Source organism: Netta rufina (genome assembly GCF_964035555.1).
Source record: "Netta rufina genome assembly, chromosome: 3".
In the NCBI taxonomy this organism is placed as follows: Eukaryota; Metazoa; Chordata; class Aves; order Anseriformes; family Anatidae; genus Netta; species Netta rufina.
In genome coordinates this window covers 109,899,122-109,923,646 of record NC_140125.1, presented here as the reverse complement: position 1 = coordinate 109,923,646, position 24,525 = coordinate 109,899,122, and the positions used below count along the sequence as shown (strand labels likewise).

The following is a 24,525-nucleotide window of genomic DNA, read 5'->3' as shown; positions in this document are numbered from 1 at the left end:
AGTATCCAGTGGTCTGATTTATGGCCATATTTTCAGAAAAGTTCACTATGCTATGTGCCAGTCCTCTTCTGAAAATTACTGTTTTCCATTCTATTTTGCAGCTTAAATGAGAATTCATGTTTATTTACTATATTTTATTCTTCAATATGCTTGTTGATCTTTAAAGCTCTGCATACTAAAGAGAGATTTAAAAAGATGTTCAGTAAAATGACTTCCAGCCATTATTTTTCCTGGGATACGTGCAGAGAAAGAAATGCAGAAGGGCATGTTACCAGCATCCTCCCCTTCCCCGAATCATTCAAAGTCAGCTTCAAAGTTAACACTGCCTTCAGGGTTTGTTTGATTTTGTTTTTATGTGTAAGGAGCATCCTTAGCCTTTGTTTTAAAATTCATACAGCACAATCTCAGCTTCTGTTTGAAACATATAATAAGCCTCTTATGTGGTTTTCTAGTAGGCCTACATTTTGGCACAGCACCTGACTATTCATTTTTATATGGAGAAGGAGGAGGAGGAACAATGGCAAAAGCAGTTTGCATGGAAGACATCCAGGCAGCAAGACCATGCCTTTAAAAAAAAAAAAAAAACAACAAAAACAACAAGAACACAATAACAAACAAACAAAAAGTTCTGTATGAAAAGCAGTTGTGATCTCTTTTGTTTTTAAGGTCATCAGAACTCAATACAGCTTTGGAGCACTAAACACATAGTTCAGCCTAAAAAGTTCTCCCCTGTGATAATGTTGGACTGCAAATACATGTGCTTTGTGCTTTTCAGCATACTTTACACTCCCTCTTTTGGCTTCTGCTATATTAATTTTCCTTTCACTGCACTTCTAGTGAAAGAGGTTTTTTTTGTTTGTTTTTTCCTCTTGTTTTTGTTTGTTTTTTTTCCTCTTTAGGAGCATTTATTTCTAACAATTTTACTATAATTGTCTTAAAAGTGTGGATTTTAAGTGTTTGAGAAATGCATTAAGAATCTTCACTTAGCAGACCATTCTACAACCCTCCCACAAAGCAAAACTTTCACTGATGCAAATACAGCTCCTTGTACTTCTTTCTAGCCTCTTCCTTACTTAAAAGAGTTTGTAATGCTCCTGAACCAGAGCTATTCTTTACCTGTTTGCATCTACTGCTATCTCTAATTGGTTCTAATGTAACAATAATGGTTTTACTATCCCATAGCAATTAAAAAAATCCAATAATACAGTGGTACTAGTAACTTGTTTAAGGATTTTTAGAGTCATGTTTACAAGAAAGAAATACATACAATGTTTTCTGAGTTGCAGGTAAAATCAGGTGGTGCATCTGCCCTACTGTCCAGGATACTACCATATTGCCCAGGACTGTAAGCACTACAGATGCAGACTTCTGTAAAGTAGCAACAGCATGGACTAAAATTGTTGTATGAGTAGACACATATTTAGAATCTGCCTGATTTCAAATCATGCTGTAGTTCTTTAGCAACACAGGATTATTAGTATAATATACCTAAAAATTACTCCTATTACAGGAAGAACTTCAGTGGCCAAACAGTATTCATAAAGCCAGCACACCTCTTCCAGTTAAAAGACATGATCCCAGGAAAATCAGCTTTTACCAGAGGAACTCCATCTACGTTTGGGGCATCTGCAAACACAGCCGTGTTGTTCTGGAATCCCACTTCTTCAAATGCACTGAAAGCCTAAAATGCAGCTCTAACCTAACATTTTGAGGAGCAGTGTGCCATGTTTAGAAGGATCACAGAATCACAGAATCACAGAATTGTCTAGGTTGGAAGAGACCTCAAGATCATCAAGTCCAACCTCTGACCTAACACTAACAAGTCCGCCACTGAACCATATCGCTAAGTTCAACATCTAAACGTCTTTTAAAGACCTCCAGGGATGGTGACTCCACCACTTCCCTGGGCAGCCCATTCCAATGCCTAACAGCCCTCTCAGTAAAGAAGTTCTTCCTAATATCCAACCTAAAATATCCCTGGCGCAACTTTAGCCCGTTCTCCCTTGTCCTGTCACCAGGCACATGAGAATAGACCAACCCGTCTTGAAAATCTGGATAGAGAAGAAGAGGATGCAAACATATGCGCTTACATATCAATGGATTTTTTGAGATTCTTTTTTCTTCCTAGAGATATTAAAATGAGTGACTAGGAATCAATTCCCTTCAAGGCAGGAAATGTGAGACAGAAGCCAAAAATATGACAGACCATTTGACTGTAATTAATCAAATGGCTTTACTATATTTATTCAGTTAAATGTTATCTATAAAACCCCAAAACATAGCTAAATAATAGACGTGCAATAAAGTCACAAAGCAACTCACTTTATTTAATGCCAGCATTATACTACAATTCTCAACCCTACCCTTCCAGTTAAAGCACTATTGGTGCTTGTTTCTGTAATTAATCCAGAAAATATGCTTCTCATGTTCAGTGACCCAGTTCCAACAAGTATCACAATATAGAAGCCTATTTTCCACTTAATAAACACGCATAATTCCTGTGAACATTAGTACTGATTATGCACCCTTGCACACTCTAGGGCATATTCATCTAAATCCAGTGAATTCAAAAGATCTGAAGCAAAATGTATTTGGCCCTCTAGACTGCAAGAAACCCTAAAGAATGATGGGAATATTCCAGCATGCTTTATTGGTATATTTTATTTTAATGAGAATTTTGTATATTAATTCCTTCAGCTCTCTGCCCACAATGCTAATGATGTTTTACGTAAGGTAAAAGAATTAAAGAATTTTTAGGATAGGAAAAAAAGCAATTGAACAGAACAAACAAGGATTTAGCTTAATGCTTATTCACTGTGGAGATGGAAACTGCAGGATCCAGACTGTCCCACGGACCCACTGAGCTACTTACCACTATTTCCTGCAGCAAAAGAGGTTGATTGGGGCATTGCCAGCAGACCAGAAGGACCTATCTCATCAGCAGAGCAGTTACAGAGGGTGAGTAGTACAGATTCAAGCTCCTTACAGGGACACGATAATTGATTCTGGGTTTCCTACAGCTTGATGAGTACTTAAAGCACTGTGGTAACGACAAGGTATTCACATTATCTTCCTTACTAAAGAGAGAAAGTAAAAGGACTCCAGTCACCTGATTTTGCTTTGACTCCTAATGTCCTAGATATTTCTCTGCAGGAGAGGTTTCAAGAATACCACTCCCATATGGAAACAGATGCGTATACCCTGGAGAAATGTGGAATTCAATACAAATTCCTGTCTTGATCATTACCTTGTGGCTTTGCACTGGCACATTTCTTTACAACATGCTGCTTTGATTTTTACTTTTTTTTTTTTTTTTTTTTTAATAGTATCCACAAATTCTCCCCACTCCCATGTTCTGTGTAGACAGTCGGGGCAGCTGATATGGTGTTTCAACATGTAGGTCTCTTTGTGGCTCTGGGACTCTAATATACAAACAAGTCTTTAGTAAATGAATTTAAAAACTGTACAAGCCCTCCAGTCATTCAGCACCATGGATTCACACGAGGCATAATAGCTCATCACAGATTCCACATCCCAAAAAGAATCTGTGCATCCAAAAATGTACGATTAAGTTTTACCAAACCTCTGAGACTGCAAGCAATATGCAGCAGTATAAAGTATATTTCCTCCTATTTACTGTTTATTTAAAAGAGTGTTCTTGATTAAATATTCTTATATGCACTTCCACTAAAAGTGCTGCAAATAATTTTACTGTAGAGTCCATATTGTACAACTGCTATTTATTTTAAGCATTGCATGATTTGTATTCCTAATGGAAATTTCAATAGCAAACGCTTCCAAGCCAAGCTAGAGTAATTCTCCCTGTTAGTCAATATAGTCTTCATCTACATCAGTAAACAGCACAGTACAATTGACGCAAATGCGTAGGGTGGAAGAGTTAGTGTTGAGGACCATCCACATCACACATGTTCTGGACGTTTTAATTCAGACCAGGTCTAGTTTGGACCCATGGAGTAACTGCTTATTAGCTGGCATTAGAAACAGTAATACATTAGGTGTGATTCCAGGACACATCTTCCAGATAAGTTTCCTCCACAACAATGTAGTTTGTGCACCCCAAGTTTGTGCACCCCACTCTGTAATTATGCCAGTAGAGTAGTAACTAGAAACATTCAAGAAATTAACCAAAAAACAATGCTCTTGAGAAACCTAAAATGTGTTTATTCTTTAAGTTGAGGATATTTTCTATTATGTCTGAGTAAAAGAAAAGCATTCTTTGTATCTTACTAAGATGACCAACACCCTTCAACCCACATGAAAGTGTACCACACAACTCACTTGAACAAATAAACATTATCATTTAAAGACAATGTAAATCTGAACTGAAAAACGTAGTTCTTTCTTTTCCAAGTATATTTGTTTACAGAAATCTTCTCTGATAAAATTCAGTTCAGACCAAGAACTAAAATGTCATCTCTCCCAACCGTAAGTTCATGCAGAGAAATTATTAATAAATACTAGCTTCATACATTTTTACCCCACATATGCATTAAACGAACTGAAATGCTGTAAATGTAATAATCGTGATTTGGGTCTCCTTCTGGTGGCTTCTCCTGGAAAGATCAAATGTCAAATCCGGGGTTTTGTCTGCAGCCAGGGCAAGCAGAACATCCTGTGGACAAGAAGTCGCCGCCACTGACAACACTCAGACCATTAATTTCTCAGACAGCCGAGGGCCATTATTTTAGAAGCATTTCAGTGACAGAAGGAGAAGTAAGGCTCTGGATTTACTACAGCTAATCGTATTTCTCTTCTGCAAAATTAGTATTTTGCCCTGTATATAGACATTATATATAGAACAACTATAAACTGGACCAAATATACAACAGCAACATTACAGAGCAGATCTCAAAAAACATAACCACAAAAGCACAGGAGACAATCTTATTTGGTGTGCATTTCCAAAAATTTACGAGGCCATAAAACTAAAAGCCAGATACTGCGGTTCAGTAAGACTACAGAGATGTCTCCAGATTTCAGTACTTCTATACTCTTTGTTTTACATTTTGCAGTACCATTTTGTAAACTTAATCCTGAATTTACTCTCTGATATTTCCTCCATGAGTAAAGTATCTCGTGAATTATCTGCAAACACTTCAAACAGCCTTTTGAAGGGAGGAAGTCCTAACAGCTTCGAGCTATTTTCAGATGATAGCTTCCCCCACAACACATAAAGTCATTGAAAAAAAATCACTTTATTACAATTTATTACAAAAGAATCTGTGATTCTCTGTGATTCTGTAATTTGCCAAAAAGAAAATAATGATTTCAAGGAGTTAAACACTTGACATACTTTATTTGGAATATTTTGTAAAGACTATTAACTTTCCTCAGAAACACGTCAGAGAAACGATTAGGTGTCTAATTCTGTGGCTGTACACTGAGTACAATTTAAAATAGAAGCTATAAATTATCAGTCAATAACAAGCACAATACCTGAGGCAGTAAAAATTATTTCATCTGAAAATAACAGTTATTACAAAGGCAGTCTTTTTTAAGAAAAAGATTGTCGGGTAACATCTCTAGTCATAAATATTAAAACAAAAAGACAGAGGCTTACTTATATAAACTGTAGTTAGCAGTTTTTGTGACCACTCATTAGAAATTACAAGGGGCTAGGTGATGATTCACAGAGTGATCTGGTTCTACACTGAAGAAATTGAGGATAGGACTGTAGTATGCATTTAAGGGAAAAGACAGATAGTCCCACTTGTCTGCAGAAATTGTCAGTGTGCTCAGTATTAACACATTTGAAAGGCTTTTTAAATTTTTATTGGGCCTCACGTATTTATGAACTGTTTCTGATCCTAATGTTCATCATCACCATCCAGTATTCCCCCTAATTAAAATTACTTTGAAGTCTCTGACCTTTAGGCAGACACTCGATTCTGAATTAAAATATAATTATCTTTATAACATGAATACACTTCTCATGCTGCCCCCATGCACTTCTTTTTACAGAATAAATACATACTAAATGTAAGGAAAAGACTACATTGGACATGATAAAATAATGAAGAATAAAAAGAAAATAAACTGAACAGCAGCATGCCTTTCCTTTCATATCTATCAAGGGCAAAGAAACAGTAGAGAAAAAAGAAAGGCAGTACTCAAAATCTAGAGAAGGAAATCCTTTGTACACAGTACATAATTTATCTGCAGAGGACATACCGCCAAGAAGCTCGCTACTTTTGTTTGAAACCAAAAGAAATATAGTCTTTTATATGAGTAGGTCCAGGGTTTGTATTCCAGTGGTATTAAATACGTAAAGTATGGCTTATTGAATAGGGCTGCAACCTCTTACTGAAGGTGAAAAAGGCTCATAAATTACAGAGTGAAGAGACTGTATTTCTTTGAGTAAACCACGTATTTTTTCCTTAAACTTTTGGTACTGGTCACTGTAGCTATCAGAAGCGCTAGTTCAATGAGGGCAGCACTTCCCATTTACCTCCCTGTATCCAGCATTGCCTCTCCTAATGAAGGATTCCTTAGTTTAAATGAAGGACAGCTCTTGACCATGTGTTTGCTTTGTATTACTTTGTAAACTTTTTGAAGGCCAAACAGAAGAAACTTAATAATAACTTACTTTCACGTAGAGCTGCTGAAACTCCTCAAGGTTCAGTCTTCCACTTGGACAGTCCTTTAGAAAGCCTTTGTACCACTGTTTTAGCTCGTGTTCATTGAACTCCGTGCTCTTCACCAGATCTTCCATAACTTCAGGAGCCAGCTTGCTATTTTGTTTACCCATTCTGCCTTAAGAAGAAATAAATTAATACAATTAGCCAAGTTGCTGTGATCATTTTAAACTTGATTAGCGGCAAAGCTCGAACGCATCACTTGTTTTGCACTCACTGCTGCTTTTAGTCAAAACATAACTTTACAGATTCCCTAGTGAACAGGAACTTAAGCTATGCCTGAACGTTAGAGGCTGAAATGGTGAAAAATACATCTTTCACCCACATATCTCAAGGCCTGGAGAAAGACTGCTCATTTGCCTTTAAATTAATGTTGAAAATAAATCTCTTCTGTCTTTAATAATAGTACCATCTAAGTGAAAGATTTATTTTCTTTTGACTTTGATGGTAGGGTATTTTCCTTCCGTTGGAAAGTACTACTCCATTTCACCATAGTGCTAGTATCACGTTGAAAAGCTGCCTCTCATTTTTAGTGATTTCTGTAATTTCTGGCTTTTCTTCACACTAGGGATGAAAAAAGATGACTTCACTTCTTTTTTCTTTTTAATTTAACAAAAATTTTTCACACATTCAGGGATGCCCGCAGAATTCCTCTTTATTTTTCTCTTGAAAATCTCTCTGGTATGACACTCATGTTAGCAGCTGTTCCTCACAGGTGCAGGGTTATGGACAGAGAGGTTTATAACATAAACCACTGGATGCTCCACACACTGGTTTATCACCACTGTTAACTCCAGAGATATCCATGACATATATCTTACATATATCTTACAGACATACTAGTAAATATTACACATAAAACATACAGACACAAAATACTCATTTGTGTGTATGTACATACAGAACTTTCAGTGCTATTGACACTGGCCTTTCAATTGAGGTATCTTTTAAGAAATCCTTTCCTTTAACCTGTTCCAGTACTACTGTACTACAGTTTGTTCATGACAGGAGATGTCTTTCAGTTATTTTTTAATCAGATGACACACAGTACTTAACTTGTCCTGTACAGCACTGCAAAGAGATGAATAATTTCTTTCCTGAGCCAAGCTTGGCATTTCCATTCTTATCTTCCAGTATAGCATCTGCCTCTAATGACAGAACCACATTGAATGCATTGATTTCTAATCCATATCACCACCCATTCCTGATATTAATCTATTGCTTTTGGCATCTTCCCCTATTACTAAATTTAGCTTCTTTCTCCTCAGAAGGAGATATTTTGTTCTGTTCCAGAGAATCAATATATTTATAAAACTCCCTTTACAGGAACCATCTTTGAGCAGGCGCAAAGTTTCCCATTCCTCTTGGTTTATGCATAACCAACATAACCACCAGTGCCATGCTACCAGTGTCACCAGGTCTCATCCCGAAACACCACATGGCCACCAAAGGGGAGTCTTTGGTGACATCCCTGCCTGGTCTGTCCTCATCCCCTCCACAGCATCCCCTCCCACAGGATGGTCAGGGTTGCCGGGACATCCCTGCCAAGGCCGTTCAGTTGCACAAACACCCGTAACACTGAGAAGGGGGGTGGCTTTCTACAAAGCATTCAGCTGGTACAAAATTGAGAAATTCAGTCTTTGGACAGTGAAAAGTGCTACAACCCATCAAGGTAGAAACTCCAGTTAGAGGTATCTTTGGGACCTTGGCTACTAGATGAGCAACTGAAGGTAGACCTGGTCCACAATCTTTTGGCGTGCTTCCTGCAAGCAGATGTTTTTTCCCCATACTTTGCACCTCCTTCCTCTTCCAGCCCTGCAAGATGCTTCAGCACTTTCTTGCTCCTGGCCTTGCATCTTCTCTGAACTACAGGAACCCTACTACATGGACTCACAGAGCTGCTACTTAAGGGCAGCACACTGCTTGTGCCAAACTCACTTTGGATATTTGCCAATCTCCCATCCACACATTTTGGTAAACTCAGCCATATTGGAGAGTTTGACCTTTCAGTTAATTACCACAGGCCTACCTGTATGTGCAGATGCCTAGAAATTAGCTGTCTTGTTAAAGGGTGGGTATGTAATTTATAGTATTTAGAACAATTGTCCCAGCCTTAGCTTTGAAGTCCCCATCCTCTTGTGTATGAGATTGACCTAATTTGACATAATCTGAATTTTAATCCCACAGAGACTAAAGTACAGTAATTCCAGTTCAGATGACTTTTAAGTGAAACAACAGATTGTTTCATTTGTTTTAATCTTTAAGGGGCCTGTTTGTTCCCCCCCCCTTTTTTTTTTTCTTTTTCTCCTTTAAACTATGTGACCCCTTGCAGTCTTAAGGTGCTTTGCTTAGGATCCAGAGGACCATTAAAGATTCTCAGCAATTACAGTAACTACCTTAGGCAGATTCACAAGGCATCTTCTAGTTCTCTTAATTTAGCCAAGTGTGCTTTTACTTGACTCTTTTCACCTGGACCCTTACCTCCATTAATATTTTCTCAACAGCACTTACATATGAAGAAAAAAAAAAAAAAAAGCATTTTCGATGGGCAAAGATCAGGTGTTTTAAGATCAGGTGTTTTTCACTAGCAAATTTTCTGTTACTGTTAACGTAAAAGTAACTTTTCTGCATTTATTTTGCTAGCTTTACAGCCCTTGGACCCGGTACTAAACAGACAGACCTGTGAATCAGCACCATCTTCTGAAGTTAACTTTATTATTACTGGTAATGTGGTCATAAAACACCATAGAAAAAGAGTGGGTCTGCACATATGTAAGAATACCTGAATATAGAGCTGAACAAAAATCCATACATAAAACCTTTCCTATCATCAGATTCAAAGAAATGAGACCCAGCTTTTCTGCCTCTGTGATGCAGGTCCCTTGTTTTGGTAAGCTGCTTGCTCAGCCACAAGTTGTTCAATAAATCCTAAACACCTTCCAGCCATCTCTAATGCTCCTCAACATTTAATATCCTCTACTAAATCAATGAAAACCATGGCTAAGATCTTAATAAACACTTTCAGAAACTGTTCCACAGAAACAACCAGTACTTTAGGAAGGTATAATTTGGGACTGATGGGTTCTGTATTTGTATTTGCAGCTCCAGCATAGCATGGCCCATACTCTGCCTTGTTCCGTTTGAAATGAGGGACTGAACAAGCTGACCAAGCCAGTCACAATGTCTTCCTGTAATTAGAGGCACCCATTCTTCCTTCTCTCTCTCTTTTTTTTTTTTCCCCTTCAGAATTGAATTATAATCTGCAAGAAAGCTCAAGAGTCTCATATAATTATCAAATATAAACTCACACTTCTGGCTCTGGGAGATCCATCTTATTTGGGAATAAAAACTCAAATATACAGATTATCTAGTTAATCACATTCTAACATCTTCTAGAGTTTCATTGAATCTCTTATTATTATTGAAAAAGTACAATTACCCATTAGCAATGAGTAAGCCACTGCCAACACATTTAATTTTCTAAAATGAAAAACTATTTTTAATTAACTTAGAATCATGGTTTCCCAAACATGTTTTTTTCCTTGTGAAAATCTATGAATATGCATTAGGAAAATACAGGAGAGAACAGCTGCACAATCACTAATTCTTCAAGAAGAGGAAAGGTCACTCTGCAAGCATTTCTTTGTTTAGAAAATTTTATTCTTTTAAACTCTAAATTTGCTTCCAACTTCCAAGCTTCCAACCATGCAATGTGACGATTCAAGCAGCGTTCTTCATCTTCTGTTGCATTTTCTGATTGGTAAAAAACAAGAAAGGAAAAAAAAAAAAGGCAACATGTTTCAACTCCAAACAGATGCTGGAGACAGATTCACAATAAACAAGGAACCAGCAAAGAGGGAGGCATTTAGCACAAGTAAAGGTGTCAAGTCTATTCCCGATGAGATTACTCTAGCAGGAGAACATTTTAATATTAGCAAGGGCAACACAATGCAGATTAGAGATCAAGAAAAATACTGAAACTGCAGAGTTGTGTCACAAGCAGCAACAGCAATAAAAGCTGAGCTTAAAAAACACATCCTCTTAGCTAAAATGCTGCAAGCAAACATCAGCCATGCAGAGGAACAAGCTTCCCAGCAATGTTTGGTACTTCAGCTCTCATACAGCAACACCTTAGCTGCTGTTTCTACAGTAGGAGGGTCAGTTTTAAAAGCTGGAGTTTTATTAAACAGATTCCAAAACAGAAGCCTTGCGGGCTCTGTCAGCAGCTGGCAGGAACAACACGAGGACGTACACGGCTGTGCTTTGCACCACTGCAGCTCAGGATGGGCACTGCCAGCCAGCTCGAGCAAGGGGCTGCAGCAGCTGGAAGCTCCTCTCAAAGGACTCAGAAGCATGGCTTAGCAAACTGCTTTTATACGATTTACTAGGGGCTTTGAAGACAACAGGGATTAAGTCATGTGCAGCAAGAGGATGACGGTTCCTCCAGTTTTAAAACCATACCTGGTCTTCCAGTTTTTTCCTGATAAATCTTTTGCTTTATAGGTTTCCTGCAATGCTACCGTGTGTCCCACACGAGGTTCAGGTGTTTCAAAAGCTCTCTGCTCTCCACATGGACATTTTGCCCTGGAATATTTTACAGCTGTTCCTACACAGGTTTATCGGGTCTGTATCTCTTGGCTTGCCAGTACTAAACTAGCAGTGTGGGGTCAGTCTTACAAATAGAATTTAGAATTTTATTAAAGACCTAAGCAGAAAAAAAAAATAAACATGAATAGCAAAACATGACTTACGGAAGCTCCTTTGCTGTTTAGTTATTTCAAAACATCCCCAAACTGTTGCTAACAGTTCCAGTCCCACCTGCTTCCTCTCTTTCCCCTCCTCTCCCTTTGGCCTCCTCGGCAAGTTTTCAATTTTCAAAGGGACCAAGTGCAAACAAAAATAACTGTCCATTTCTGTGGAAGAGTAAACTGAGTGCTGATAAAGACATGACATTTGTGCTGAAAAGGACCCAAACTCCTTTGAATAGACAGCATCAGCAATGTCCAGTCATGTCTCCAAAAATCCTGTTCTGTTCCTTTTTGCTCCCTTTGCTTAAATCGAGTTGTATAAAGCTATTTTCTGTCTAAGTTGCATTAGGAAGAGTGTTGCCAGCAGTTTGAGAAGAGTGATCCTTCTCTGCTAAGCACCAGTGATAGGCACCTGGAGTGCTGGGTCCAGTGCTGGGCTTCCAGGACAAGGGAGACCTGAACATACCAGAGAGAGACCAGTGAAGGGCTGTGGAGGTGATTAGATTAGGAGAGTGGAGCATGTGTCGTACATGGAGAGGCTGAGAGTGCTGGGGATGTTCAGCCTGGAGTACAGAAGGTTTGGGGGGGGATCGTATCAGTGTGTATAAATTCCAAGTGGGAATTTAAAGTAAAGAAGACAGAGACGGGCTCTTCTCAGGGGTGCCCAGCGAGACAAGAAGCAATGGGCACAAACTGCAATTCAGGAAAATCTGTCTGGATGCATGAAAACACTTTTTTACTCTGCCACTGATCAAACACTGGTTGCCCAGAGAGGCTGTGGAGTCCCCACCCCAAGAGATATTCAATGCCCAGATGCAGACAGCCCTAAGCAACCTGCTTTTGCTGACCCTGTTTGAGAAGAGGGAAGAACCACAGATGCCCCACAGCATCTGGGGAAACAATGAGAGGGAAATGGAGCAGTCATACCGCCTAACTTTTCATACCCACAGTAGGTACCCTCCATTGAAAGTAAAAGGGTTCATCCAAAGGATCATTTAGAGAATGACTGGGGTCACCTCCCTCCCCTCACTGACTCCAGAAGGAGTGCAGGCAGATTCACCCACGTCCCTGGGCACAGGCACCTGGTGTTAAGTGATGCTAAGCACTGGGACTGCCCCAACTTATCTCAGTGTATTTTGGCTGCTTTTGCACATGCTAGTGTTCCTGCTCCTGCTTTCCCAGTAATCCTGCTTGAGCTGAAAGCTGTAGTCAATCAACATCTCTGCAGCCACATGGGGCGTGTGCTTTAAATGAGTCCCCTTGCAAGGCACATGTTTTTTTTGCTCTTCCCTGGCTCTGGGAAACGGGAACGAGTTGTGTGGACTATGCCAGAAGCAAATGACAACATTCACTTTGCCAGCTCAGCTGTGCTGGCAGGCAGTCATTAGGTTGGAAGGAAAGCTGTGCTTCATCCCCACCCCTCTGCCCACTCCCAGCCCACAAGCTCCCACAGGAACGTGCTGACTCCTGGGGACTACATGTGAAATCCAGGCATTGAGCAGGCAAGTGTAGTGGGTGTCTTTGCAATCTTTGACATAATACAAATCTATAAACGGTACATTAAGCACCGTATAGCCTCCAACATACAGAGATATATAGGGGGAACAAAACCCAAAACAATTAAATGCTGGGGAAAGCACAGAACTATGCACATAATCGACAATAACAGAATAATTTTCTTGTTATTTTTGATCAGGCTGTTTATCAAATTTCCAGCTGTGTGCTGATAATAACTATAACTCCTGACAACTCCCAGCATTGTTCCTTTCTCCTCGGGCTATTTCTAATACTTACAGCCTTTCCTCTGCTAATGTCAGCATGAAGGATAGAGAGAAGCAGGCTATCAAACTACAGGTGCTTCACTCCCTCAAATACACTTGTTCCACAGAAGAAGAAATCACAAAATCACAGAGTAATAGAATCATTAAGACCTCCAAGATCATCTGGTCCAATCATCCCGCTATGACCAATGTCACCCACTAAACTATGTCCCTAAGCACCACGTCCACCCTTTCCTTAAACACCCCCAGGGACAGTGACCCTACCACCTCCCTGGGCAACCTGTTCCAATGCCTGACTGCTCTTTCTGAGAAGAAATGTCTCCTAAATTCCAACCTGAACCTCCCCTGGTGCAACTTGAGGCCATTCCCTCTAGTCCTATCACTAATTACCCATGAGAAGATGCTGACCCCCAGCTCCCCACTGCTCAGCGCCCTCCTCCTACTCCTCTGAACCATGAACTCATGGATCCTAACGCACTGCAGCTCCACACCTGCACTTTGCCAGCAGGGAGAAAGAGCTGATACAGCCAGCAGGAGTGGAAGATGAATGCAATCCACTTCTCAATGTTACTGTTGGGGCAAAAAAGGCAGACAAGGAGCAACACTCCAGGCAGTGGCAGAGGGCCCAGACACAGCAGAAGCCCAACAGGGACAGGCTGTGCAGAGCTCTCCCCTTTATACAGTACTTAACCCTATATTCTGGAATTTTCACCACATTTATACTGTTCTTTGCACCAGAAAAACAGAAAGTCCATCAGTAGAGGAAAAAAAAATCAGAATTTTTGTGTACAACCCCATACTGAAATTAGGAACAGTCGTAATTTGCTGCTGATAAGAAATGATGAAATAAGGGTGAAGCAAACAGGCTAGGTTCTGATGGTATTACACTACAGTAAAATCTGGAATAAATCCAATGATTTCATATTACTCTACTGGTTTTACCAAAGATCAGATTCAGGTCTGCAATCTCTCTGCGTAAAAGAAATGGGGGAAAATAGAGAGTAATGTCATTAAGGGATGCAATTATCCAACTGAATTGAATAATAAATGGAGAGAAGAGGTTTAAGCAAAATAAAAGAGATATATTTTTAAATGTTATTTGAAATGAGATGGATATTCAATTAGATTCAAGCAATAATAATAATAACAATAATAATAAACATTTGAAAGGTAAAAGCCACACAGGAGGATGCTTTAAAGTAACGGTATGTAGGGCTTTTTTTCTTCAAGTGTCTAGGAAACAGGATTTGGATTTATTTCATTAAAAGTGTGAAAATATTGTCTTTTGTTAAGTCTGAAATAAAACCAAATGGGAATTCTCTGCATTTTCAAATCGAGGCCAATACTAGAATCACCAGTAGCTCCACTGTTGATCCACCCCTGTGGGGCACATTAGGGCTATATTCAAAGCCCAACTCTGAACACATCAGGTTGTGTATAAACTAACCCGTAGGCACGTGATCTGAAGTACATCTCAGGGTCCTAATTCTGTCCCTTCTCCTAATTTGGATTAGGAAACTGCTTACAGCATGCCATAGCCTTCTTTCCTCCTTTACTGGTGGACATAGGAAGAAATACATAAATACATAAAGCTGAGACTTATCTGTGTTGTTCAACCAGACCCAAGAGCTCAGGAGAGCTTCCAGGCTCTAGCATTTAGCTCTAGCCTTGGAGAGACAGGGGCAAAATCTCCCTTTTGCTTGTTCTTTCTCTGTCTCAAACCACAAGGAGGAGGGTATCCATATTTCTACAGAAAGTTTTGGTTCTGGACAATCTTAAAAAAATTTCTGAAGAAATTTTTTTTTACTGAGCACTTCCTTCTTCACCCTTTTGTTTGGTTTTGTTGCATGCTATAACTTATATGGTAATTCTTTTGGTCATGCCCACTTTTAATTCTCCAATATTGAGACAGAATTTGGTGACCTATTTGAGATCTCCTAGACAATTTAGTGAATATTTTCTGAAGAGAACAATATGCTTGTTAACGCTGAGTGTCAAACACTTAAATGCATCAGTTGCCATCATTTTATTTTGCTTTTGGCCCAGCCTCTATCAGCTGTGGTCACTAGTACATTACAAGGAGGCGTGAATTGAGGAAGAAGTATCATTTATCAGCACTTGCATTTTTTTCTTAGCAGGTCTATTCTCTCCATTTTTGTCTTCGTAAATAACAATATTAAAATGCACACAGAACATTTACTGTATCTTTTTGTAGTAATTCATATGCTAAACACCTTTCCAATAAACTTGAGTAACGGTTAGACTGATTATCCAGAATATTAAACCAGAAGAGCTTTCACTGCTCTGACAAGTTTGTTTTATGTCCTATGCCAAATAGAACTGTTTTTTGCTGATCTCACGGAGATTTTATTCTAGAATCTATCACTTCCAAAAGGCTTTCCCATGTGAGATGCCCTGAAAATCATAACTTCCTAGACATCATTAGGAGTGGCCACTGGAACAAATTGTGTTTCAGCACTGATCATTACTTTCCAACTCTTGCATTTCAAAAGAACTGCTTATGTGATTTCTAGGTATTTCAGAGACTTACTGACAATTAGTATTCCACCTCTTCTGGGACAGTTGTTTCAAACTTCCTTTTTTTTTTTTTGGGGGGGGAGGGGCAAAATTAACAAGGCATGCTTGAACATTATAGTTTCCCTGAGTGAATTCCAGCCTTCTTCTGGAACCGTGGAATCACGTTTATGCAGAATGTAATTACACTTCTAATTTTGTTATGCCAAACTTGACCAGCAGTTCCTCTACCTGAAAAATAGCCTTCATGTAAATTTGTAGACCAGAGTTTATTCAAATGTTATTTTTCCTTTGGGCTTGGGGATAAGAGTTTTTAAGACTTCAGCCATTACTCATATTTACATGTAAGTACTTTCTCCATACCTGCTCCACAAACTAGCCAAATTCTCTAAACTGGAATATTTAGTAATAGGTACTCTTACTGCTCACCTTTCAGACTCATTGCAATTTGGGTTTTAACCCATCACATGTCTTTTAGGACCACATTTCTGAGTCACTGGGCTCTGCTTATGATACAAGCTTCATCCTTGATTTATACCCACATTCCTTATCGCAGCTTTTAAACAATACCACCTCACTTTCCTGCCAAGGTGGATTAATCACATTGAACATTAGTTGTTTAAAACATTAGTTGTCTTTGGTTCCTCTGCAGTCAATGGAGATGGCAAGACATCTTCACGGTGATTCACCCCATGCAGAGATAGATGTCTGAAAGAGTCAGGATGAATATATGTATGCCTATTTTAAGAGAGGATGAATCACCCTCTACAAGCGTCTCTTTCTTTCTAACGATTGTAGAGGCAGCCTTGTAAACCTGCTTAGATCTGAAACTGGATTTCTAAATGCTTCAAGTGAAGCAAGAAAGATCCCATCCCTCTCATCAACAGTGGAGAACCTAGAACCAAAATGTTATTCCTGATCTCACCAGGAGGTGCATACATTACTGAAGTTGATTGCTATTCCTCTGCATTACAACCTTTAATCAGGTGTAACTAATGCCATTACAAACACCATATGATGGTTTACCAAATACAAGCCCTCTCTTTTGTATTGTTATTTCCTCCTATCAAAACAGTGGAAAAATTAATTCTTTTCCACCCTTTCCAGGTTCCCCCAAAACAAAATGGCTGAACTGCAGAGAACATGCTGTTCAAGATGGTCTCTTTACCCTCTTGTCACTTTGTGCTTTTTCCTCAGTATAGTTCTTATTGTCAATTAAAGTCCTGTCCTCAAAGAGTAAGAAGAATATTTATTATTAAATATAATTTCATTTGATAAAAAACTGAGCATCATAAAGCTATATAAAAATTTGGCCTTCTCCAACCCCTTTCTAATACCGAGCTCTCTCATTATCAACTGCAGCTCTGCCCAACAGTGCAAAAACTGTCTCATAGTGCTGGATGCACAGGGAGAAGCAGGTGTGGTGAGCACTGTATGGTCGTTGCAAGGAATAACTGCAGCAAGATTAGTGCCTGGGTTAGTTCCTCTCCGTTCCCAACTCACAGGAACTCTCTCAAACTCTCTTTTTCACCTTTTTCTCACTCCCGTGCCCTGTGGTGACAACTACGACCGACAAAGGGACAACAGCATAGCGTCTACGAATAGGTTTGAAATGACTGAAATAAATGGAAGCTGATACATACATATAAGTTTTAAGTCTCTTACTTCCATTGTATTCCTCCATGAGAAGGAAACATCTAAGACTCTGGAGTTAGCTTGCTTTTGCACACACATCTCTGACCACTGTGAATAAGCTGACTTCAACTGATGATTTTGACTTGTGTGCTAAACAGCTACATTACTAAAAACCACATGACTCTATTATGATAGATATTAACAGAAGTGGTTAGCAGGAAAGCAGATACAGCTTTTTATTTTCCTAAAAACCTTTCAGAGTCAAAACAAAGTGTTTATAACATTGTGGCTAGTGATCCATTGGTGCAACGCTCACCCCAAATACATTATAAACCAATCGTCAGAATTATCCCTTGTGACTGCTTCAGATGGAGCATGATTAAATGCAGAGGAAATACATTACTGAGATGATGAATCATAATTCTGCAGAATGAAATCAATGGCTTTACACTTTTGAGTTGGACACTGAGGGGCAGTCAGAAATGCTACTCATAGAAACAAGTGAGCAAATGAATCACATAAACAACTTGAACAGGAAAAAATATACTTCAAACCTGACCCTCAGTAACACTGACTATAAAAGAATCACGGAAGAAAACCTGAAAATGTTTTCTTCAGAAATAATTTTCATACAAGAAGTTCTTCATTGCTCTAGTGTGAAACGTAAAGTTTTTTTTTTCCTTGCATTTGATTTTTACAGTTTGGAACATAATAGTGTAATTTATAGGTGTTTGACAGCTTATTTGAGACATTTTTCACTGTAATACTAAGAAGGCAGGTTGGTAACCATCTCATAACAAAAAGAGGATGAAGTCATACTTTAGAGAGTATTGATCGGAATGACCTAAACCACACTGAGCTGGATTCAGCTGCCCAGACAGAGTAGTATGACTGTTGGTATCTGCTAGCTCCTTGTGACGTCTCAAGACACATTTTAGATGGCACCAGACCCCTATGCTTAGCAGCTGAATCAGTTGAATGAGATCTTGCCCACTTACTTTAGACATCTACAAGTGCCCTGCTCTGTTTTGTCAAGAGAAAAATCTTCACAGAAAAAACACCTAAATTTGTTAAACAAGATTTATCAACAGGCTCACCCTCTGGAGACCTTCAACAATGCCTGCCTCCCCTGAATCTGTGCTTATGCTAGTAGGACGGCTTTGTTATATGCACCTGAAGGTGAGATGGAAAATAAGGTGTTCCTGGTCTAGCTGAATGAGCTGACATTTGCCTGCTATGCCATGTTAACCAAGAAGCTGTCAGCCGTTCCATTCACTCCCACTAGCATGTGTGCAAGCAGCTGAGAGTGCGTGGACAGCCGTCATGTCAGCTGTGCCAGAGGGCGAGCTGCTAAGCACAGGGACCCCTGTTGTTTGTGCCTGTCCTTGCTAGTTTATAGCATAACGTACAAGGGGTTCAAATCATACTTGAGATCTCCAAGTCATTTTTTAGCTTTGGCTAGTATCTTTGATGGACATGGGAGCAAAAAGGTCAAGGCTGGGAAAGCATGAAGCTGAACTAGGACCTCTAGGATTGAATTTAAAAGTGTTCATTCTGTGTGATTCTTCCTTTATGAGTTTCACTTGCCAGAGCTGTCAATCCAATTTGTGTTATAAAGCACACAATTGATTCAAAATGTAAAAATGGCTATAATGAAGATTAAGAAAATAAGTTCTTTGGCATGGAGAATCTATGCTACGTGGGCAAATCCAGAATCAAAAAGTAATAATGCACATAATCATTACCATCCCCTAGTATTTCCTCATTAATCAGCGCATGCTATTTGAAATCAGACTGACAGATAATATAGATGAGTCTCACAAGCCCTTCCTCCTGTAAAAATACAAGTATTTTTACAGATGACAAAGGTCTTAGCAAGGTTATATATTTAGGGGGAAAAAAAAAGGAAAGAAAAGAATGCATTCTGACATTAATATTGATAGAAACTGCGAAATGAGCAAGAAGGACAAAGCAAAAGTAAAGCTGTCTCTCTCTGAGGAAACTCTGTGTCCCTGATACAGGAACCTCATTATTATTTCATGACCTTAATGGCAAGGCTCTAAGCCTCGTGTATGCCCTTCATAACATAAAATTCATTACAAATACAAAACAGATCTGGGATATGCAACAATTGAAAGTTGTTAGCTATTTCTTCTAGTTTGGGCTTCTTTTATATAGTACAATAGTTACAAAAGACAGCAACGTAAAAAAACTGTAACTTTTCAGAAGTCCTAAGTATGAATCACAGCATATGGTCTTTCTGTTAAAAGATAAGCCAGAGGGTGGTAGGGAAAGAGAAAAAGCCTCTCGTGCTAAAGGACTGCGTAATTTTGTAATTTCATACATTAAAAATAATTGGAACAATTTCTTCCAACTGTTTTAAATGAGAGCTCTACTGGAATAAATTTTTATAACTGTTTTTTGCAGCTGTGCTAATAAAACACTGATATACTTGCCCAGCTGAATCCATGTGTGCGCACACATGCTTTTTTTGGTGAGAAATTAGAGAAAGACAAAAATAAGTGAGAGACAAAATCTAAATTTCACTAGTATTCATCATGGCCAAATATAATATTTTGCTGAGGAAGAAGGAGGAAATGAAAGAGACCTCTATAACACATGACGTATTTGTAGCCCTGCCACATCCAGAAGAACTTCTGTGCCTCATCCTCCAAAAGACAACACACAAGGTAGAGATTTTTTATTTTTTTTTTTTTATTTTTTTTACTTGAAACCCGCTTGCTTTTCATATTACATTGTAAGTGCTGTTTTTCTAGGACACAGTTCAGGAATTACCTTTCTGGAGATGAGAGAAAAAGATGAGGAAAAAAGCACCAGCAACAACATTTTTGATCTAGACATCCATGTATGCAGAACTCCTTCAGCAAAGCACTCTGACAACAGGTAGTAGCAATATATTGAACAAAAGAAAAAGAAGCAATGGTGGTGCAGATAAAAATATGAATGAAAACAAGCGAAAGCTATATAAATATTTAAATTATGGCATTATGAAATTCACAAATAATACTGTCTGAACTCCTTGCATTTATTATCTGCCAGGACAAGAGAAACTGATAGACTGCTACATACTGACAAGCTGATTCAGAAATCCCTTCAATGGCCTCGAAATCTAAATATACTAAATCTAAAACACCAGCCTGCAGTTCCATTAAATGGCCTAGGAAAATAAAATTTTGTTCTGATTCACCACCTACCTCAACAGATAAAGGCCACCTGGGAAAACTACTTTAGAAGACCCAGCAAGAAAAAGACAATAATATTGGCTATGAGCCCTGGAAGGCATGACATATAGCTCTAATTCTCAAGGGGCAGGATGTTTGCTCCTAATAGGCTGTCATTAGATTGTCCATGGGAATAGTTGAGGCCCACAGAAAAAAGGTGATGGCCAGAAAAGAAAAAAAAAATAAAATAACATAACATAACATAGACAATTCTGTTTTAAAGAGAGTTGCACTTGCTGAGACAACTTTGAGGGTCTTGCTGAAGCCAACAAGGGAGTCTTTCCCCAAGCCAAAGGGGAATTGTTGGAGGCAACAGGCAAGGAGGAAGAGTTAAGGTAGCATTCACATGGCTCTGCCTCTCACAGTAACTGCTCCCAGGTGACAGGAACCAGCAGCGGCTGAAATCCTTTACTCCCAGCTGTGACACTAAGCAGCTGAAACCACACTGACAGCTACCTTGGACTATTTCGGTCTGTACAATTTGGGAAGCTAGAAATATCAAACACTGCCCTCCTTGGCATTACCTCATGATTACTTCACTCATCGCTAGAGAATGTGGAAGCAAAAAGGTTTATGATAAAATATGACTGTTGCTCTCTCTAATGACTCCAGAGGCTGGGAGTGATTTTGATGATGACATAATCTATTTTATATTTATTATGCTTCTGCAGTAGGGTGCACAAACTGCTGGTAAGAAAGAACAAAAATATCTTGGATGACAAATACAAAAATATCCTTTCTTTATAGTCAATGCCATCTTCACCATTTCATTTTACCCACAGCTTTTTTAACTTCCAAAGTGTCCTATACAACTTTACAATATGAATGTAACACCTACACTGGGATCCAACGCACCTAGCTTTAACATCCTCTGATTTTAGTGTCTACACAACAATCGTCACTCAGGCCAACAGAGACACAGTCATCTCCAGATAGCGATTCAGCAAGTTGATCTAAGACATTTCTCCTAGGATGGGATGAGTCATACTTTGGAGGTGCTGTTCTCTCTCTGTTGACTCTCCAGACTATCATGTCTAATAATCACTGATTAAATTAGCTTTCCTGAATTTGTCTGATCCCTTTTTGACCACATTTATATCCTGGTCTCCACAACATCCTGTGGAAATCAGTTTCATAACTTAATTAAATGTTATACAATAATTTCATTGGTGACCCTATTTCTTGTACTGTGAGAAACAGTGACTATTTCTTAATCGCCTGCTTCTCATCGGTCATGACACAGCCAGACTCTGCCTAGCTAAGAAAATTTGACTCCTTTTTCCATACGTTTTACGATTTTACCAACTCGTACAAGTGGCTATAATTACATAAAGGATGCTCCACATGCTCAAGCAGTGACATACTTTTTCCACTTCAGTCTTAGTATTTCCTAGCCATTTTAATTGCTATTTTTATTGAACTGGCATTTTCAGAAACCTATCCTCAGGAATACCCAGCTTCTCTCCAGATTTCTATTAACTTATCTCCAGTCTATTAATATATTTTATCCCACATACATTACCTTCCTCTTATCGCCAACAAATTCTCCTACTGTTTTATCTTCCCAATATTCAGTAGCACATACTCATGCTGTGGCACTTAATAGTTGCATTTAAATTTGACTGTCATGGGTAATTTCAAATCGTAAGTAAACTTTTCCACTTTACTAGTCAACTCCACAAACCATTTATGAACACTTCATTTTTTTTCCATCTTTCCATAATTTGTAAAAATGTGTGATAACTATTCTTTTGCCTACTACCTTTTAACTTATTATGAGTACACGAATATTAAAAGTGACTTTAAAACTTTACAACTAGATATAAAATGGCTTTAACATGTTCCTGTCATTAAAGTCTAAAAGCGTTTTCATAGATTCATGCATTTTAACAACTTGGGAAGGAGTATTGTAATTACTTAGGAAGGAAATAGTAGAGTTTCACATATAAATTCACAGCTCATCTCCAATCTTTGTCATTGGAGTACAGTTTTTAGATAGGCACCTGGTTTTGACTGAAAGCTTTAAAACGACAGATAATCTATCATATCTGTAGTTGTATCATGCCCTGCTTATGCTAAATGCTGTATGGGTAGAGCTGTTAACTCTCTCAAGCATGACAATACAGGAGAAAAGTTAAAGGAAATGAAGAACACAGCTTAGAAATAAGGTAAACATTGGAATTAAAAAAAAAAAAAAAAAAAGAATTAAAAAGCAGAAGCTAGTAAATCAAATCAGAGGGTGCAATATAAAATACTGTTGGCTGCCAGAAGGCAAAGAGTTGTCTGAGCTGGTTATAGTTGTAGCACTTTTTTTTTTTTCTTTTTTCTTTTTTGTAAATAACTCCAAAAAAACTCAGTATAAAGAGAACCTATTACAGAATCCCCTCTGGAACTGAGAAGACTCCATATGATGGGCTTTTGGTAGTAATATTTTTCAATCTCCAAGAAAAAAAAAAAAAAAAAAAAAAAGATATTCAGGAAATCTGCCTGCTTTTTTCATGGTGGAAAAAATCCCTTCAACTTTCCTGACCAGAGCAGGCCTGTTACTTAGGCCAAGCAAAGGGGGAGGGAAGCAAGTGTATGTCAAGACATAGTTTCAGGGAAAAGGATCCAGTATGTCTTTTTTTACTTACACCAAACTCTGCATTATATTCTGTGGGAAAATGTGTGTATCTTGGAATGGAAAACATAGACTTCAAGGCAAGTGTTATAGGAAGCCAGACTTCCAGAGACATGTAAGCGCTTCCATGGGCCTGGACTACTTGCTAATGCAGAGACTGTTATCTAATTGCCTTGGTTCCTTTATATTCAAGCAAGTCAAGGTGAGGTTCAGGATAAATGTACCTACCAGCTCTCCAGCAGCTTGAGTGCTCTTATGAAATCTCACCAAGTACCTAAATAGCTATGCAAATCTGATCTGAAGTATTTAGTTGCTGCATCTCCTGCTCAAAATGCAACTTAAACTCTATCACCTCTACTTTCTAAGAAAATGACACCAGCATACAGAGCAGGACAGGCACTGAATTTCACCGTGATAAACTTTACACCCATTCCTTGCTTCATGTGGTACCAGTTCTCAGTAATTTGAAAGTCCCAATTTCTTCCACACTCGTCACTGTGAAACATTGGGATTGGCATTTAATGCTTCCTAAAAATAGCCGGGCACATGAATAATCATATGTCACATTAACGATGTCCTGGGGAGCTGAGCGGGCCAAGCTGGGAGCGCACATTGACAGACTGGGATGAGGAACGTGCCTGCACGGCTCAGCCCAAGTCCTGGCTGTAATGTTGCTGAGTAACACCTACACTTACACAGATGTATATCTATATAGATGCAAGAAATATAGGCTAAGCTGGTTTTATTATGCAGACATGCTTAACACTAAGTGTCCGTGCAGCATTACCCTGGCTCTGTTGTCAGGCAGGTTAGGTAACAGCAAGCTGTGAATCTCAGCCCCAGGTTGTCCCTCTTCTGCCTCTTCGCCCGGTCTTTTTCCTGTGCTCTTGGCTTCCTCCTGTCCTGCCAGCACTCTTGCCAAGCCAGTCCCAGTAAGTCTGCACCAGCTCATCCCGACTCCTTCTCCCAGCTTCTTTCCCTCCCTCCCTCCTACCTGGCTCTCATTCCCTACTCGGTGCCAATTCTCATCGCCCCTGCTGTTTCATCTGCACTTTTTCTTTTCCTTTGCTGGCTTTTCATCAGCAAAAGCAGCAAGAGCAGCTATGTTCATAGCATGCAAGGTGTATGCATTAGAAAAAAGAAAAAAAAAAAAAGTAGGCTTGCTTACGCTGTAGGAAAATCATCTGGCCAACGTCTTATTGACATTTAAACTGTCTTGGCGTCTTCAGGCACAAAGATAACGCAGGCACCCCGGTGAGCTGAGAGGGAGGGATGGATGCCCGGGCTGCCAGAAGGGCTCCGTCAGCA

At 39.0% G+C, this 24,525-nt stretch overlaps 1 protein-coding gene across 2 annotated transcripts in view; it reads right to left on the bottom strand.

Moving 5' to 3' along the window:
* VSNL1 (visinin like 1) overlaps nt 1-24,525 on the bottom strand; it is an 89,116-nt gene that overhangs the window by 43,763 nt on the left and 20,828 nt on the right. For both annotated transcript variants that reach the window (XM_084285289.1, XM_084285290.1), the window contains exon 2: nt 6,608-6,774. In XM_084285289.1, the coding sequence (XP_084141415.1) occupies nt 6,608-6,769 (162 nt within the window). In that variant the 5' untranslated portion in view covers nt 6,770-6,774. The remainder of the gene's footprint in view (nt 1-6,607; nt 6,775-24,525) is intronic.